A 15,121-nucleotide genomic window follows, 5' to 3' on the forward strand; every position below is an offset into this window, starting at 1 on the left:
AATCTTGCCATCTAAAAAAAAAAAAAAAAGATAAAGTGTTTTGTTGGAAAACCTGCATGAGTAATTTAAGCAAGTGCTGCAATCATGGATTCATCTTGCATTTGTAACAAACCACGCAACTAGAAATTCAGCGGGTTACGCAGACTCTACTGCTGGACGAGACTCCTGTCTATATAAACATACACGGAAGCGAGGCTCCCCCCCTCCTCTCCTCCCCGTACCAATATGGCGGCTACGCTGACGTATCGCCGCAATGAACGGCGTCGACGGTGACGTTACGCACGACTGTTGGAAGGCGTGACTCTGATTTCGCAACATACTGCCGACCTGTGATTGTGTCGGCTGGAGTCTCCTCAACGTGTGGAAGAGCACCGTTTTATTTCAACAGGATAAAACCGGTACGTTGATATAAGAACTGAATGAGCATAGCTTGGTGAATTGATGCCGATTGAAACGGATATATTTCTTATATTTCAGTTTAAAATTGAAACTACAGTAAAGACTTTGCTGTATACTTACCCGGGAAACCAATAGAGATTGTTTTTAAAAAGCAAGTGGGATAATTGGATGTTTTTGTCAATAACAGTTTTCACTTTTCACAACATTTTTACATTCAGATCGATTGAAAAAGGGTTTAAAAGTGTCATGCTATATTAAATGGTTGAAATATAGTGTACGGAAAATAAATGTGTTCAGTTATTTTAGTTTTGCAAACTATTTACATATTTCATCTACTCTCTGTTCAGTTGTCATCTCAATAAGGATTTTAGAGTCAAGGTCAGTTACTTTAAAGCAGTTCGTTTCTAGAAATAAGTCACCGGCAGCTGACACTGACAATTAAAAAAAAAAAAAGACTTAAAACACACGACACCATGTTTGACTTTGTGGAGCTTACTCTCTAAAGTAGAGATCCAGACCCTGTTTTGTAAGATTTGGGTAGCTCGGGACTCACACTGTTGTGGTTATGTATGTTTCATCTGAACAGCAGCCAGATGGCTGAGAAAGAGGAGACACTGCAGTGGTAGCATGACAGGTCCTTGGAAAGGCTCTGTCAAGAACAGCTGACTCCAGAGTGAATGAAAAGGACAGGAGTCTTTTGGGCTTTTAACATCCTCTCTGGTCTCAGGGGTCACAGATTAGTGTGAAGTCAGTCATGTCTCACTTTTTTTTTTTATATCTGCTACATCAAAGTGGACTGGGAAGTACTCAGGTAAAAAAAAAAATTAAAAAAAAAAATTACCACAGGGACAAAGGTAGATAAAGTTTGCATTTTTATGGGATGGGTTTTGGCAAAAAAAAAAAAAAACCTTTAATGTTACCCAAATAGTTGATTCCTTTCACAGTGTTTCCGTCACATATTTACCTGCATTTACTCTTTTGACTTAACTGTCCTTATTCATTGTCTATACTTAGAAGGCTCTATTTCATCATCTGACTTTTATGCAATATACATACAGTAATAGATGCTTACTCTCCTGCTGCATGCCTTGAAAATTACTGAGAAAACTTGACATCTTTCCTCTTTTCTCCTTCCCACTTAGATACAGACTACCTCATATGGATGCAGTGATCCGCCGGTGCCCTTTCTTGACAGTTGTGCCCAATGTTTTCCTCCGCTTGGCTGGGAAGTTGCCACTGGTGAGCTATGCCCAAAAGTGCCCAGTGATGATGGACCTGGCCTCCAGACCTCTGGCCAGAGCCTTGTCCTCTTCAACTTCTGTGTCCAAAGCAACTCAAATCAATGATGGTAAGTCGTAAGGAAAGCATGATGCACGCATCCTTTTAAAAATGATTCAATGTTACAGCTATATTTAAATGCAAACAAGTCAGCTACATTATTTTTAGTGAACTGATTGTAATTTCAAATTGGACTCTTGTGTTCTGTAGATCCAAAACATAAAGTCAAGTTGCCTCCAGGCCACGCAGCGACACCTGCTGGCCAGGTTGTTGGCTCCAAATGTCCTTTCCTGGCTGCAGAGATGGTACAAAACAACAACAGGGTAGTTAGAGAGGCCGGGATGGAGCTGCAGGAGGACGTCCAGGAGATACACTCTTACCGCACAGGTTAGCAGTCAAGACAAATACACTTTATTTGTAAATATCCATTAAGTATGCCAGACATGTAAATTGTGAAAGGTCATTGTTTTGAGCACTCTGGTGATATTTAAAGTGCAAAGCAAATGGATGTCAAGCATGGATTTATACTCTTAAATCCGCCATTCTTAAACACGGAAAACTGGTGTGGATTTATCAGTCGCGGATCTCGTCGAGGCAGACAAGGCCGATGCAGGGTCACCAAAAAGCTTAAATAAACCCACATCTTCCAATGCATCTCATCTGCTCAAGGATAATCTGCCTGAAGGTAAGCCTGTTCTAAATGAACAGTATTTCAAAAAAAAAAAAAAAGTATACTGTAGGTAATAGATTTGATCCTGTAAGACATTCCTCTTGTTTCTCCCTCTTTCAGGTGCCACCTTCCAGTATGACAGATTTTTTGAAAAGATGATTGAAAGCAAGAAAACAGACCACACATACAGGGTGTTTAAGACCGTGAACCGAAGTGCCTCCTCGTTCCCTATGGCAGACGACTACTCGGAGTCTCTTTATGCAAAGAGAGACGTCTCTGTGTGGTGCAGCAACGACTACCTCGGCATGAGCCGCCACCCCAAAGTCACCCAGGCCATCATGTGAGTGGGCACGATAATTATAGCCCTGATTATTGTGTTCGCATTGAAATTCAGATCGGATGACGTATGAAAAAAAAGCAGTTTCATGATTGTAAATCTTCTCTGTTTTTTTTCTTTCAAGCGAAACTGTACGGAAGCATGGTGCCGGTGCAGGAGGAACACGAAACATTTCAGGAACAAGCAAATTTCACGTCGAACTTGAAAGTGAACTGGCTGACCTGCACGGCAAGGAGGCAGCGTTGCTGTTCACTTCCTGCTTTGTAGCCAACGACTCCACATTATTTTCTCTGTCAAAAATGCTACCGGGTACTTATCTCACAAATATACTTTTACATGGCCCAAGGTTGCATGCCTTTGCTTTGACGCAAAATTTTACCGCAATTGCTCACATATTTTCCGATTTACAATGAAACGTGTACTTGAGCCAACATTTTCTGCCTTTTGTTTTCTCTGCTAGGCTGTGAGATTTACTCCGATGCTGGCAACCATGCCTCAATGATTCAGGGTATACGAAACAGCGGAGTCAAGAAGTTTATATTTCGTCACAATGACGTCGGCCACCTTCAAGAGCTGCTTGAGAAGTCTGACCCTTCCACTCCAAAGATTGTTGCCTTTGAGACAGTGCATTCAATGGATGGTAAATACGCAGTACACAGCCCTCCCACTAACCTATGAGGCAGATTTAATAGAGTTATTAAAAGGTTTAATCATTTATTGTTTATCAATATATTTTAATCAGAAGTTAGTTGGTGAATGAGGTTGTACAGAATTTCTAGAATTTTGTGTTGTCTCTGTATATTGGTGACATTGCCGTATATGCATGAAATTACAAATATAATATTTTTTAAAGTTGACATTGAATCAGTAGTGTTCTTACAAACCCTTACCAAATAAATACCCTCCAATATTTCATTTGTGTGGTGAAGAAAAACTTTGCATTTGTTTTTATTGTACTTGATTTGGACTGTTCTGGTTAATGCTGTGCCCTCAACAGGTGCTGTGTGCCCACTTAAAGAGATGTGTCATATTGCCCACAAGTTTGGTGCTATCACCTTTGTGGATGAAGTGCACGCTGTGGGTCTGTATGGGCCCAGAGGAGGAGGCATTGGAGACAGAGATAAAGTCATGAACAAAATGGATATCGTCTCTGGGACCCTTGGTAAGTGAAAGCCTCTCTAATGAGGGCAAACATTTCACAACACCCTCGCCTGTTCCATATGACTTGTTATGGGTCTCATTTCCAGGCAAGGCATTCGGTTGTGTGGGTGGCTACATCGCCAGCACCAGCGCTCTAGTGGACACAGTGCGCTCCTACGCTGCAGGCTTTATCTTCACTACTTCCCTGCCCCCCATGCTGCTGGCGGGGGCGAAGGAGTCCATCAAGGTCCTGAAAAGTGAGGAAGGCCGGGTGCTGCGGAGGAAACATCAGAGGAGTGTCAAGCTGCTCCGACAGATGCTGATGGACTCTGGCCTTCCGGTGGTCCACTGTCCAAGCCACATCATTCCTGTCCGAGTAAGAACATGAATAATTCATTAATTTAAATGACTCTGATGCTGGACTTTCCCTGGGAGTCCATTTGGTATTTGCTGTGTTGCCTGAGGATGTGATCTTTTTTTTTTTTTCCTACAGTTTAACATGTCAATGCTATAGAATAAATTCTGTTTCATTGTCTAAATTAAATTTCAGTCTTTTTTTTTTTTTTTTTTAAGTGTGACTGACATTTATGATGTGTACTTGTTTGGCAGGTTCCAGATGCAGAGAAGAACACGGAGATCTGTGACATCATGATGTCTCACTACAATATGTACATTCAGGCAATCAACTACCCCACTGTGGCTAAAGGAGAGGAGCTGGTGCGCATTGCTCCCACACCGTACCACACTCCCCAGATGATGTACTACTTTGTTAGTAGGTTCACTTATAATTAAGTGTCCTGTCTTTTTGCATTAAGTTCTATTTACTGTATTAAAACTCTGGGCAATGTTAAATTATCATTTAGAGGAATAAAGGCACAGGTAAAAGTCTCTGGTTGGTTTTGTATGAATTTGCAATAAATGGAATTAATTGTAAAATTCTTCGACTGTAAAGGATATTTAACATCAATAATACCTGGCAAAGATTGTCGTATCCTCACCTGTTTGTATGCTTCTTTGTCTCCACAGATCGGCTGGTGAAGACATGGAGGGAGGTGGGTTTGGCGCTGAGGCCGCACTCCTCAGCAGAGTGTAACTTCTGCCAGCAACCTCTTCACTTTGAGCTGATGAGTGAGAGAGAGAAATCCTACTTTAAAGGCCTCAGTCACATGATATCAGCAGTGGCCTGACGTCATGGAAAACACTAAATCCGCATCATGTTTTTTTCTATTTATATAAATTATATGTATCACTAAATGTAAAATGTTCTGTATGTGGTTAAGGTGTTCAATTACTCTTGTGTGTTAATTTTAAATGCATAGATTGTGGCTTAAATTTTAATTTATTGAGTCATTATGTGCAAAATGTGATTTTCAATGAAGTACTAAGTACTTATTGATAAGCACTGAGCTAATATTGAAGATCATTTCCTTCACAAAGGTCATGTATACAACCACATGCGACACAGCGATGTGTTACATGTCACATGAGCTAAAATGTATTTCAAAAGGCAAAACATAGATAAGTACAGTGTACATCAAAACTGACTATACTTGTCATTATCATTAAAGTGTTAAATGACTAATCCTGTCCTTTAATGAAAGTATATCCTTAATTAGTGAGATCCATTCTTTTAATATGCCTTTGCCCCAGCATTATGTTTGTTGTCTGTCTGTCCCTCTGTCCCATTTTTTTTTTTTTTAAATGTGATATCTCAGGAATGCCTTGAGGGAATTTCTCAAAATATGACCAAAAAAAAAAGTGGTCAAAAGGTCACTGTGACCTCACAGCCGTCACATTCTTGTCAATCCAATATCTCAGGAATACCTGGAGGTAATTTAATATCATCTGGTGCGAACGTCTAGTTAAACTCAAGGATGAACCGATTCGATTTTGGGGGTCAAAGGTCACTAATACCTCACAAAACATACTTTTGGCCATAATGCAATAATGCAGACACAGATTATGAAAACATTTCACGTAAATGTTAAATATAATAAGTGAATTAAGTGAGGACATTTTATATCCAAAAGGTCAATGGTCAACTTCACTGTGATGTCATAATGATCTGTAAAAACACTTTTTGGCAGTTACTTAACATCATAAGTCAGTAACAGAAGGGGAGATTTTGACCATATTTCAAATTTGTTCAGATACTAAATTGGTGACATTAATCTTGTGTGTCTACCTTTAAACTGTAGGACCTTCTGGGCTATTGGGTTGAAGATGTGTGCGAAGCATCCACATTTTAGGATTTGTGGCTTTTTTGCAGCAGCATCCATATTTGAAGCATTGTCTACTGCCGTGGCTGAAGTTTGTTTTCTATCAGAATCAGATTTATTGGCCAAGATTTAAGTCAGGGGACATACTTGACCACCTTTTGCACTCACACGGCAAGATATCGCCACATTCCTACCTCCAAGCTCCATAGTCAGCGCTATGCAGTCACTGTGGTAGTCTGAGCCAGCTCCACGACAAACATGCTGGACCCCATCTGATCCAAACAAATTTATTTTGGTTTCATCTGGCCAAATAATGAGCTGCCAATATTTATCAGGCTTCTTTTCATCTTCTTTGGCAAAGCTTAATCATACAGTGTGTGCCATATTGTGAGCAATGATTTTCCTTTTGGACACTGTCTTTAGAGGACGACTTCGTGCAACGTCCTTCATACTGTCTGAAACAATGAGCACAGATAATCCCTGTGCCAAACCAGAAGCACATACTTGTCTGTTTTCAATGCAAAGTTGCGTAAACAGTGAATTTTGTGTGCCGTCTTTTCGAGGATGGCGACTGTGCCCTCTGATACAGTATTACAACTCTTCCTATACCGGTTGCTAATACTGTGGTTTTGTTTATGTTCAGTTGCCTATGGATGCTCTTTTACCTTTTTCTGTATCATAGTTTAGTTTTACGTGTCGGGTGAGTCAGGCTGAGACCTGGCACAGGATTTCATAATGTTTTCAATCAGTGTATCCACTTATAACACGTTACATGGTCTATTAGTAGGTGGATTATTATTAGGGAGAGACAACCAATGGAAAGAAATATCCTACATTCTGTCTTACTCAGGTTTTCTGTAAACTTGCATAATCTCATATCACTAATATGGTGCAACAATGTATTTAAAGGCTCATACAGTTTTATCATAATACATTTATTGTGACACCCCAGGATATTTTTTTTGTACATATGTGCTGTACTGTTTACTATTTCATTACTGTACATGCATTGCTCCCAGCACAGACACATCTCACATCTGTCATAACATGACATTACTTCTGTTTGTAGCTTTCAAAGGTCACGTAGAGGGTGATGGAGGAGCTTGTGGCTTAGTTCTAAGGTTGTGGAGGATAAATGCCATTTAGTCTTACAGATACAGTACATCATTAAAATAAACAGTAAACTGCAATAAAATAGTTTTTGCATAAGCGGTTTTCATGTTGTTAGAATATGTTCTTCTCCTTTTGTTTTCAATGTCAAACCTACTGATTTAGCAGGGAAAAAAAGACTGTGATGTATCAAAGAGGGTTCCTTATGCATAATCAGCTTAAAGGCGGATTTGTGGTCATCTGGTTATTTCATTCATGAAATGCCCATTGTTGCATTCTAGGTTTCACCACATGGAGGCACGCTGGGCCTCCTGTTTGCAGCTGTGAGGCTGTGACATCAGACACCTCCTCTCCTGTGCAGATGACTCATAACTGGTGCAGCAGCTTTTGTAATGAACCACTAGAGGGTATCAGCAGAAAACAGGATATTGTGTTTCCCATCTAGATAACATGAGAGATCACTGTGGTTGTAATAATATGCAGCACACACACTTCCATGTACCTCACAGCATGTCTCAGATAGCAGACTTGCAAAACCAGAGATTATAAATGACTTTTAAATGAACTGACTTATCAGATGTACCTGCCATTGAAGTCGCAGCCAGGTTATTTTATATAGCTTTAACATTTTTATTGGCTTTTTACCTCCTCTATTCTGTGGCCTATGACTTTCATGTTTAGATAAAAATCTGTTTAATATATGCCGATTATTCCCACATGTAGAGAAACATCAATGAAAAGGGAGCACTCCTCCCATCTGTCTCATCTCTGAATTCATCCCTCTGTACATCTGCACATGACAGGGGTGTGTGTGTGTGTGTGTGTGTGTGTGTGTGTGTGTGTGTGTGTGTGTGTGTGTGTGTGTGTGTGTGTGTGTGTGTGTGTGTGTGTGTGTGTGTGTGTGCGTGCATGCGTGTGTGTGTGTGTGTGTGTATGTATCCGCCGGGTATACGTGAAAGCCCTCAAAGCAGCACTTGACATGCAAAAACCTGGGATTCTGTAAACCAAAGACATCTCCTCTCTTTGCTCTGGGAGAATTACCATTCGCTCACGTTTGGAGCACATTATGTAACCGAAGTGAAGCAGTCAGGTGACCACCACTATCACGCAGGTCTCTGCATGTCAGAACAGCAGTCTTTGATTTTGATTAAATAAGCTTTGTTATGTGTTACGTTGATTTGGTGCATTTTGATTTAAAATTTTGAGACACATCATACAGTTGCATATATGACAGCTCCATGTTGTTCTTGGATTTTACAAAATAAAACAAGGTCTTCCTTTCTCTTAAACCAAATGTTGCTTTATACAGTAAATCCAGCAAAACACACAAAAGACTGTAAAGTGTTGTTGGCATTAAAGACACCTTCGTACATTGTCTGACCTCATTGTCACACATTGTTATCCTCCCTCATTACTGTCTTTTGTAGTTGCAGGCTGCTCAGTTCCTTATTATGGTAAGCTTGAGGGCAAGTCCAACACCTCTCTCTACGCTTACTGGAACAGAGTTCCTCTGGAGCAGCGATCATGTGGGCATGAGGGGCCACAGGCAGCGTGAGTGTGTGTGTTGGTTTTCAAACTCTTGCCATTATGTGGAGGCTGTCTGTTGAAGGCAGGTGCTGAAATGGTGGTGCAGTGTAGAGTGGCAATGATACGTTGCCTGACAGTGTTTGTGTGTGTGTGTGTGTGTGTGTGTGTGTGTGTGTGTGTGTGTGTGTGAGTGCGTGCGCAACTTTAGCTCTAGTCCTCATTCTGTGTTAATCCTGATACCCTGCACATCTGTGTCTCCCCCACTCACGTGTGCAGACAGATGAGCTGCATGGCTGGATTCCCACCGCACGCATCTCTCTCCCTCTCCCTCTCTTATTCCTCCTTATTCACCATTCTCCTGCATTATTACACACATCAGTAACAAAACACGCTCTGGTAACATCCTAAGAAAAGACACTCAGGCAGAGCAGCAGTGTTGTGAATTTCCTTCTGCAGTCACCATTCAATATATATATATATATATATTTTTTATATACACTCCAACTCGTGAATAAAATGAAAATTGAGAAAGAGAGCAGTTTCAGGGGTGTGTACAATCTGATAAGTGATATTATCGTGATGAAAGATGGCGGCATCCTTCCGTTGTGAAATACTCTACAACAAAATGCATGACCAATTCAAAGTGCAGACTGAATGAAGGATGGTGGAGCTTCCATCATTTGTTATTTAGTGTTTGTGTTAATGATATGTGTTCATCCTTTGTAAATAATGCATTACATATGAAATCCTGTGTTATTAACCGGGCCTGTTCTAATATATATATATAGTAGCTTGTTGTTTAGTCTATGTTGTGTGTAAAATTGTGCCGGATAAAACACAGTATGTTTCAAAAGGTATCATGAAAGTACTCCAGAAAACCCCCCAAAAGCCTGGGGAATTTCGTTGTGAACAAGAGATAATGTTGCTCTATTATCTGGAACAATGCAATCCCACGTTACTGGTAAAAACTTCTTTTTTTTTAAATCCCATCTTCAAAGGTGCAATTTATCCTGAAATGTTAAACTGTGTAAATACTGCTGTTTTACTAACCCAGACACATATTGGGCCCCCAACAGAACACCTAAGTGATACCTTAGGAAATAATAGAAGTCCTACGATGCCATCCGTAGAAATCATGTTATAATAATCTCTTTTAGAGATAGAATAAATTTGCAATAATATCACAAACGTTTGCTAAGGAATTTGATGGTGCGGTTATGGTGATTGACAAAAATATTCCATTGAGACCTTCAGAACAAAACTTTGCGATATCTCTGCTATGACTTTAAATCGTAAGGACTAAACTCCTCCCTCTTGAGTTGCTCTACTGTCAACTAAAAAAAAAAAAAAAAAAAAAAAAAAAAAGCCTCCCATGCATCGGAATGGTAAAAGGAGAATGTGCATGCAGGACCCTGGCACGGCGTGGAGCAGCTGAAGTTGACGCAGAGACTACTGGCCATAAAACATTCCAATTTAAAACGTGTATTTTGTAAATGAAAGTGTAAACAGGTCTCCGTTAAGTTTTCGCCTTGCTGTCTTACTGGGGCAGGTCTGACTCTGTGACTGATGGAAACGGAGAGGAGGAAAAAGGGGAACTCTCTTCGCTCAGGCAGAAGCGCCATGCACTGGCGGGGCAACATTTGACGCCTCTTCTTTTTCATGTTTCGGCGGACATGTAGTTGATCGCTCGATGGACCATGTAGTAAGTGTTTGCGCGTGCATGTAGTATGATATTGAGTCCGATATGTCTAATGTGACGCCGAGTAAAAGCGTGGAATGGCTGCAACTCGAGTTAGAGTCCGGGGGCACTTCTCTGCTCCTGCTGGACTGCCGTTCACATGAGCTTTACGAGTCATCCCACATAGAGAGCGCCATAAACCTGGCCATACCGGGGCTGATGCTCCGGAGGTTCAAGAAGGGCAACATACCCATCCGGACCATCATCCCCAACCACGAGGACAAGGAGAAGTTTATAAGACGGTGCAAGACGGACACGGTGGTCCTGTACGATGAGTGCTCCGTGGACTGGCAGGACAGCGGAGCGCCAGCGTCTGTTTTGGGTCTACTTCTTCAAAAACTGTGGGAGGACGGCTGTAAAGCGTTTTACCTCCAAGGTAAATGGTTTTCCTTTCAAAAAAATAATCTAAGAACAATGTCATTACGCGCGGATGTTGTGTGTTCTAAAAAAAAATTTAAAAAAAACTTTCAAACCTTTTGGAGGTCAAAACGAAACTGTAACGGTGTGTGTATTTGTATAGAAATGTAACTTGTGTGGTCATGTTCATCCCGTTCGGTGTGTTTGCGGTTGCAAGGCTGCTCCAAAGTTTGTGTCACTACTGAGATTCTCAATTAAAATTCCAAAATGGCTGCACCATGTTTTGCTCCAGCAGGAACAGGCATGCATTTCATGAATGGTCCTTTTTGGGGGGGGTCTGTACAGTTCTGCTTCAGCACCCAGCAACGTTTTGACCATTCAAATATGATTAAAATGAACTATTTATATAAGGAGCCCCCTTTAAAATGATCTAAATGTGTAAATGTGACTCTTGTGTTTTGGCTCTTATCCAGGTGGATTTGTAAAGTTCCACACAGGGTACCCGGAGCACTGTGAGACCCTCCTGGACAGCTCCTGTCCCAGCTCCTCTCCACCTATGTCTGTTCTGGGTTTCGGAAATCTCCGGATCAGTTCCGATTGTTCTGATGGGGAGTCAGATCGAGAGCCCAGCAGTGCCACAGAGTCCGAGGAGAGCCCCATCCCCAGCAACCAGCCCGCCTTCCCCGTCCAAATCTTACCGTATCTTTACCTGGGCTGCGCCAAAGACTCCACTAACCTCGATGTGCTGGGCCAGTACAACATCAAGTACATCCTGAACGTCACACCCAATCTCCCCAACATGTTTGAGCACGATGGCCACTTCAGGTACAAACAGATACCCATTTCGGACCACTGGAGTCAGAACCTGTCCCAGTTCTTTCCAGAGGCAATATCATTTATAGGTGAGTAAATTAATTACTGGCATCGCTGGACATTAAACACACTGACACACTTTAGACAAATGTTTTTTGTTGAGTTGTTTGTTTTGCCACAAGGATTGTTTTGTACATACGTTGTAAGCCAAAGTCATCTGGGGACCTTTGCGTACATGAGAGTTAAACCAGAGAATGAATACATTATTTTCTAATTGCTTTAATAATGATTTTATAATCAATGATATTGGTACACTGGGGCATGAATGTGTTTGTTGCTAAGCTTCTATCATTTGCTGGACAACATTATCATTGAATTGTTTTTACAAAGATCAACAACACTTACGTGTGAAAACATCTTTTTTTAGGTTGTGGCAACACAACATTATGTTTCAATTTTGCTTTTCATTCAGTGTTAGTCACACCAACTGCACCTGAAACCACAGCTCTTCACTTGTTTGTTTGGTGGTTGCAGTGCTGTGTGTCATGAACCAGTTTCTTAAGAGGGTTAGAGGTAGAATAAGGAAGGAAGAGTTGTTTCCGCTCTCTGGGGTTGTGTTTGATTCCAGGGTTACAAGTTCTGCATTGCGTTATTTAGCTGGCAGTTGTTTGCTAATGTCTGTAACTAACAGGGTATTGGGTAAATTATTTTCTTCCTCAAATCAACTGTTAAAAGAAGAATTGGTATTATTTTGTCATCAGGGTTTCTTCTGTCAACTAGCAGCCAGAACCACTTTGATAACTCTAAATCTACTTTCAATTTTATAGTCAGGAAAATATTGTTCAGATTAAATTAAAAACTGCAATGTTATGTTCGTTACACTTAAATCTGTATCTGAGGATAACCAGAGATTTTTCCCTTTCAGATGAGGCTCGATCACAGCAGTGTGGTATCCTGGTCCACTGCCTGGCCGGCATCAGCCGCTCCGTCACAGTCACTGTGGCCTACCTGATGCAGAGACTCAACCTCTCTCTGAACGATGCTTATGACTTTGTCAAGAGGAAGAAGTCCAACATTTCACCCAACTTCAACTTCATGGGTCAGCTCTTGGACTTTGAAAGGAAGCTGGGGCTACACAGTCCCTGCGATAACCGTCCCACCAGCGAGGAGCAGCTCTTCTTCACCACACCGACCAATCACAATGTCTTTCAGCTGGACACGCTGGAGTCCACATGAGGATCGATAGGACAGCTCTTTCTGTTTGTTGTTTCCTGTGGCGTCTCTGAGGTTTTCTGAGCCTGTCAGATGCTTAACTAGCTGACACAAGCAGTAAGTCAGCTTCAGTATTTCTGCATCAAAAGCAACTGCATTGATCTGTTGAAGGAACAGGAAACAGGCCCTGTTAGATCCACTCTCGATGCCTTAATATCTAACACATGGATCCACTTCGCTATCCACCATACATGGCATTTATGAACGGTCATGTACAGCCATAATAGCAGGACATTTCATAACTTTTCTATTATACATCTAGGATTGTTGTTTGACTGTTATTCACCAGCTGTAAAACGGATGTATTTCTTTGTATCAATTATGTATTTTTGCCTTGATGGTCTAAAATGAGTTTGTGGCCAAGCAGAATGTTTCCTGGGGACCAATTCGAGATGTTTTGTTGGTACTCTAGTGGAGGGAAATTAGCTACTCCAGTCATCCAACCTTCAATACATTTTTCTACTGATGGCCGTTTGCTGCCACCACAGAAAGCATTTTTTTTCTTGTGCTTTCACTCCAAATACTTTCACTAATATCTGCTAAACATTAACAGCTTGAGTGACCATTGCTGTGTGTATTTTAACTGTGATATTTTGCAGAAAATATCAGTTTAAATATATCACTCTTCCGAAGCACTTCTGTACATTCTACTGCTTATAACTGCTTCATTTGCATGTGATTATGTTCTGCCAAGGATTTTTTTTTTTTGTAACCTTTGGGTCATTTTGCCTGTCGTCGTTGAGGCCTTGACCGTACCTTAACATGTCAGTTACCTTGTCGAGGTGTAATGTATAGGACTCGCTCTTGCTCCGATTGAAAGGAACCAATATGTAAGTAATCAGTGTATAAACAAATGGATGCCCACCTTGTTTTATACACCGACATTCTTCAGTCAGCAGCTACTCCCTCTGTGGCACAGTAAAGTTACAGGAAACATGATGTGTAATTAGCTGTTCTCTATTGCCAGTCTCGTCTCAGAACAAATGAATGAGTTTGATGTATGAAAGGAAATGAGTTTGAATAATGTGTTCTTACCTCACAGAGAGACATTATCAGGGATTTTTATACAAGGCATCTGTATCTCATTATGGCCTCTTAAAGTGTACCCAAGGGCTGTTTCGTTTGGTCTGTTTGTAAAGATGTACATAAAATGTGGTTGATATGGGGGACATTTTCTGAAAATCATGAAGGATATGAAAGTGACCCTGTTTGGACCCTTATGTATAGTATATATAAATGTCCAAGACATTCTGTACAAGTTTATACAACAAATATACTGTATATTTTTACTTGAAAGTCATTTGTTTGTCTTTGTTTAGACTGGAGTTTTTCACTGAAAGTCGATAGCACACTTTATTGAAATGAAAGCGGCTGTGTGGTTGAGTCAGGACCAACGAGTGCGCTGAGAAGTCAGAGAGTTGGAAGTAGTTGTTGTGTGCTGTCCAGCCCCAAGGCTGTAGGTGTGGTCAGCTGTCTGTTTTCTGTCCACTCTGATGCCTGGCTTCCTGTCTCCCACAGGCTTTCTGACACAAAGACAGTGACAGGGCCACATCTGTCAATACCACAGTGCGCGCACACCCACAATCAGTCAGTCAAACAGCGCATAGAGGAAGGGGAAGATGACACAGCATGTCCTCTACCACACATACAAGACTTCCGATGGCTTTCCTCTGCAACTTGAGAGATACAATTTAATAACAGGGTTGGGCAATGGCTTTCGAAGGGTCTTTGCCTCAGTTATTTTGTTGTTTATTGTGGTTTAAACATTTATTGGCAAAAGTGCAATATCCTGTAAAACCATAAATGTAATTTGTTTTGAAAAAAAAAAGAGGAAATGAGAACTCCTTAACATCTTCACATACAAAATGCCATTTAGAGAGGGAAATTAGCATCATTTGTCTGATGTACTTTTAATATTCTCATGCTACCAGTAAAGAGGGAAGTGTTAACAGAATTGATATTAAAATATGACTATAATCCAGAAAACTGAATCTTAAAAGGAAAGTTAAAGTCCTCTTTATAATGCCTGGGGAAATCAAATTATGTGGTTTCACACATTGAATCACACTAGTTACATATATTATTGTCAATAGGAGAAATCTCCTGGTCCTCACTTTGTCTCTTCACCCAATAATTAGACAACACAAAGTATTAATATTTCCAAATGTGTTCATAAAGTTGCTGAGGAAACCTCTTTTTTTTCAGTCTTTTCTGAGCTTAATGTTAACTTCCAACTCCCTGAACTTTAAATTGGTTTGGTA

General features: G+C 40.8%; 2 protein-coding genes across 3 annotated transcripts; both read left to right on the top strand.

Annotated features, from left to right (window-relative positions):
- Positions 1-328: 328 nt before the first annotated feature.
- On the top strand, positions 329-7,312 carry LOC138635720 (5-aminolevulinate synthase, non-specific, mitochondrial-like). Of its 2 annotated transcripts, none has more exons than XM_069723343.1 (11): positions 329-398; positions 1,542-1,747; positions 1,888-2,064; positions 2,255-2,362; positions 2,468-2,687; positions 2,809-2,993; positions 3,145-3,324; positions 3,682-3,846; positions 3,932-4,200; positions 4,434-4,596; positions 4,851-7,312. In XM_069723343.1, exons 2-11 carry the CDS (start codon positions 1,558-1,560, stop codon positions 5,009-5,011), a joined length of 1,818 nt encoding a protein of 605 aa, XP_069579444.1. In that variant the 5' UTR covers positions 329-398; positions 1,542-1,557; the 3' UTR covers positions 5,012-7,312. The 2 variants fall into 2 exon arrangements, with proteins under 2 accessions (XP_069579444.1, XP_069579452.1); XM_069723351.1 differs by lacking the exon at positions 329-398 and adding an exon at positions 1,232-1,253.
- A 2,734-nt stretch (positions 7,313-10,046) lies between these two features.
- On the top strand, positions 10,047-14,156 carry LOC138635730 (dual specificity protein phosphatase 7-like). The gene is made up of 3 exons (XM_069723363.1): positions 10,047-10,794; positions 11,249-11,677; positions 12,514-14,156. The coding sequence occupies exons 1-3, from the start codon at positions 10,425-10,427 to the stop codon at positions 12,822-12,824; spliced, it is 1,110 nt and encodes a 369-aa protein (XP_069579464.1). The 5' UTR covers positions 10,047-10,424; the 3' UTR covers positions 12,825-14,156.
- The last annotated feature ends 965 nt before the right edge of the window (positions 14,157-15,121 follow it).

This window comes from Brachyistius frenatus, unplaced genomic scaffold (genome assembly GCF_029030835.1).
Source record: "Brachyistius frenatus isolate BFR_SWC_R1_liver_20210118 unplaced genomic scaffold, ASM2903083v1 Contig_6, whole genome shotgun sequence".
In the NCBI taxonomy this organism is placed as follows: domain Eukaryota; kingdom Metazoa; phylum Chordata; class Actinopteri; family Embiotocidae; genus Brachyistius; species Brachyistius frenatus.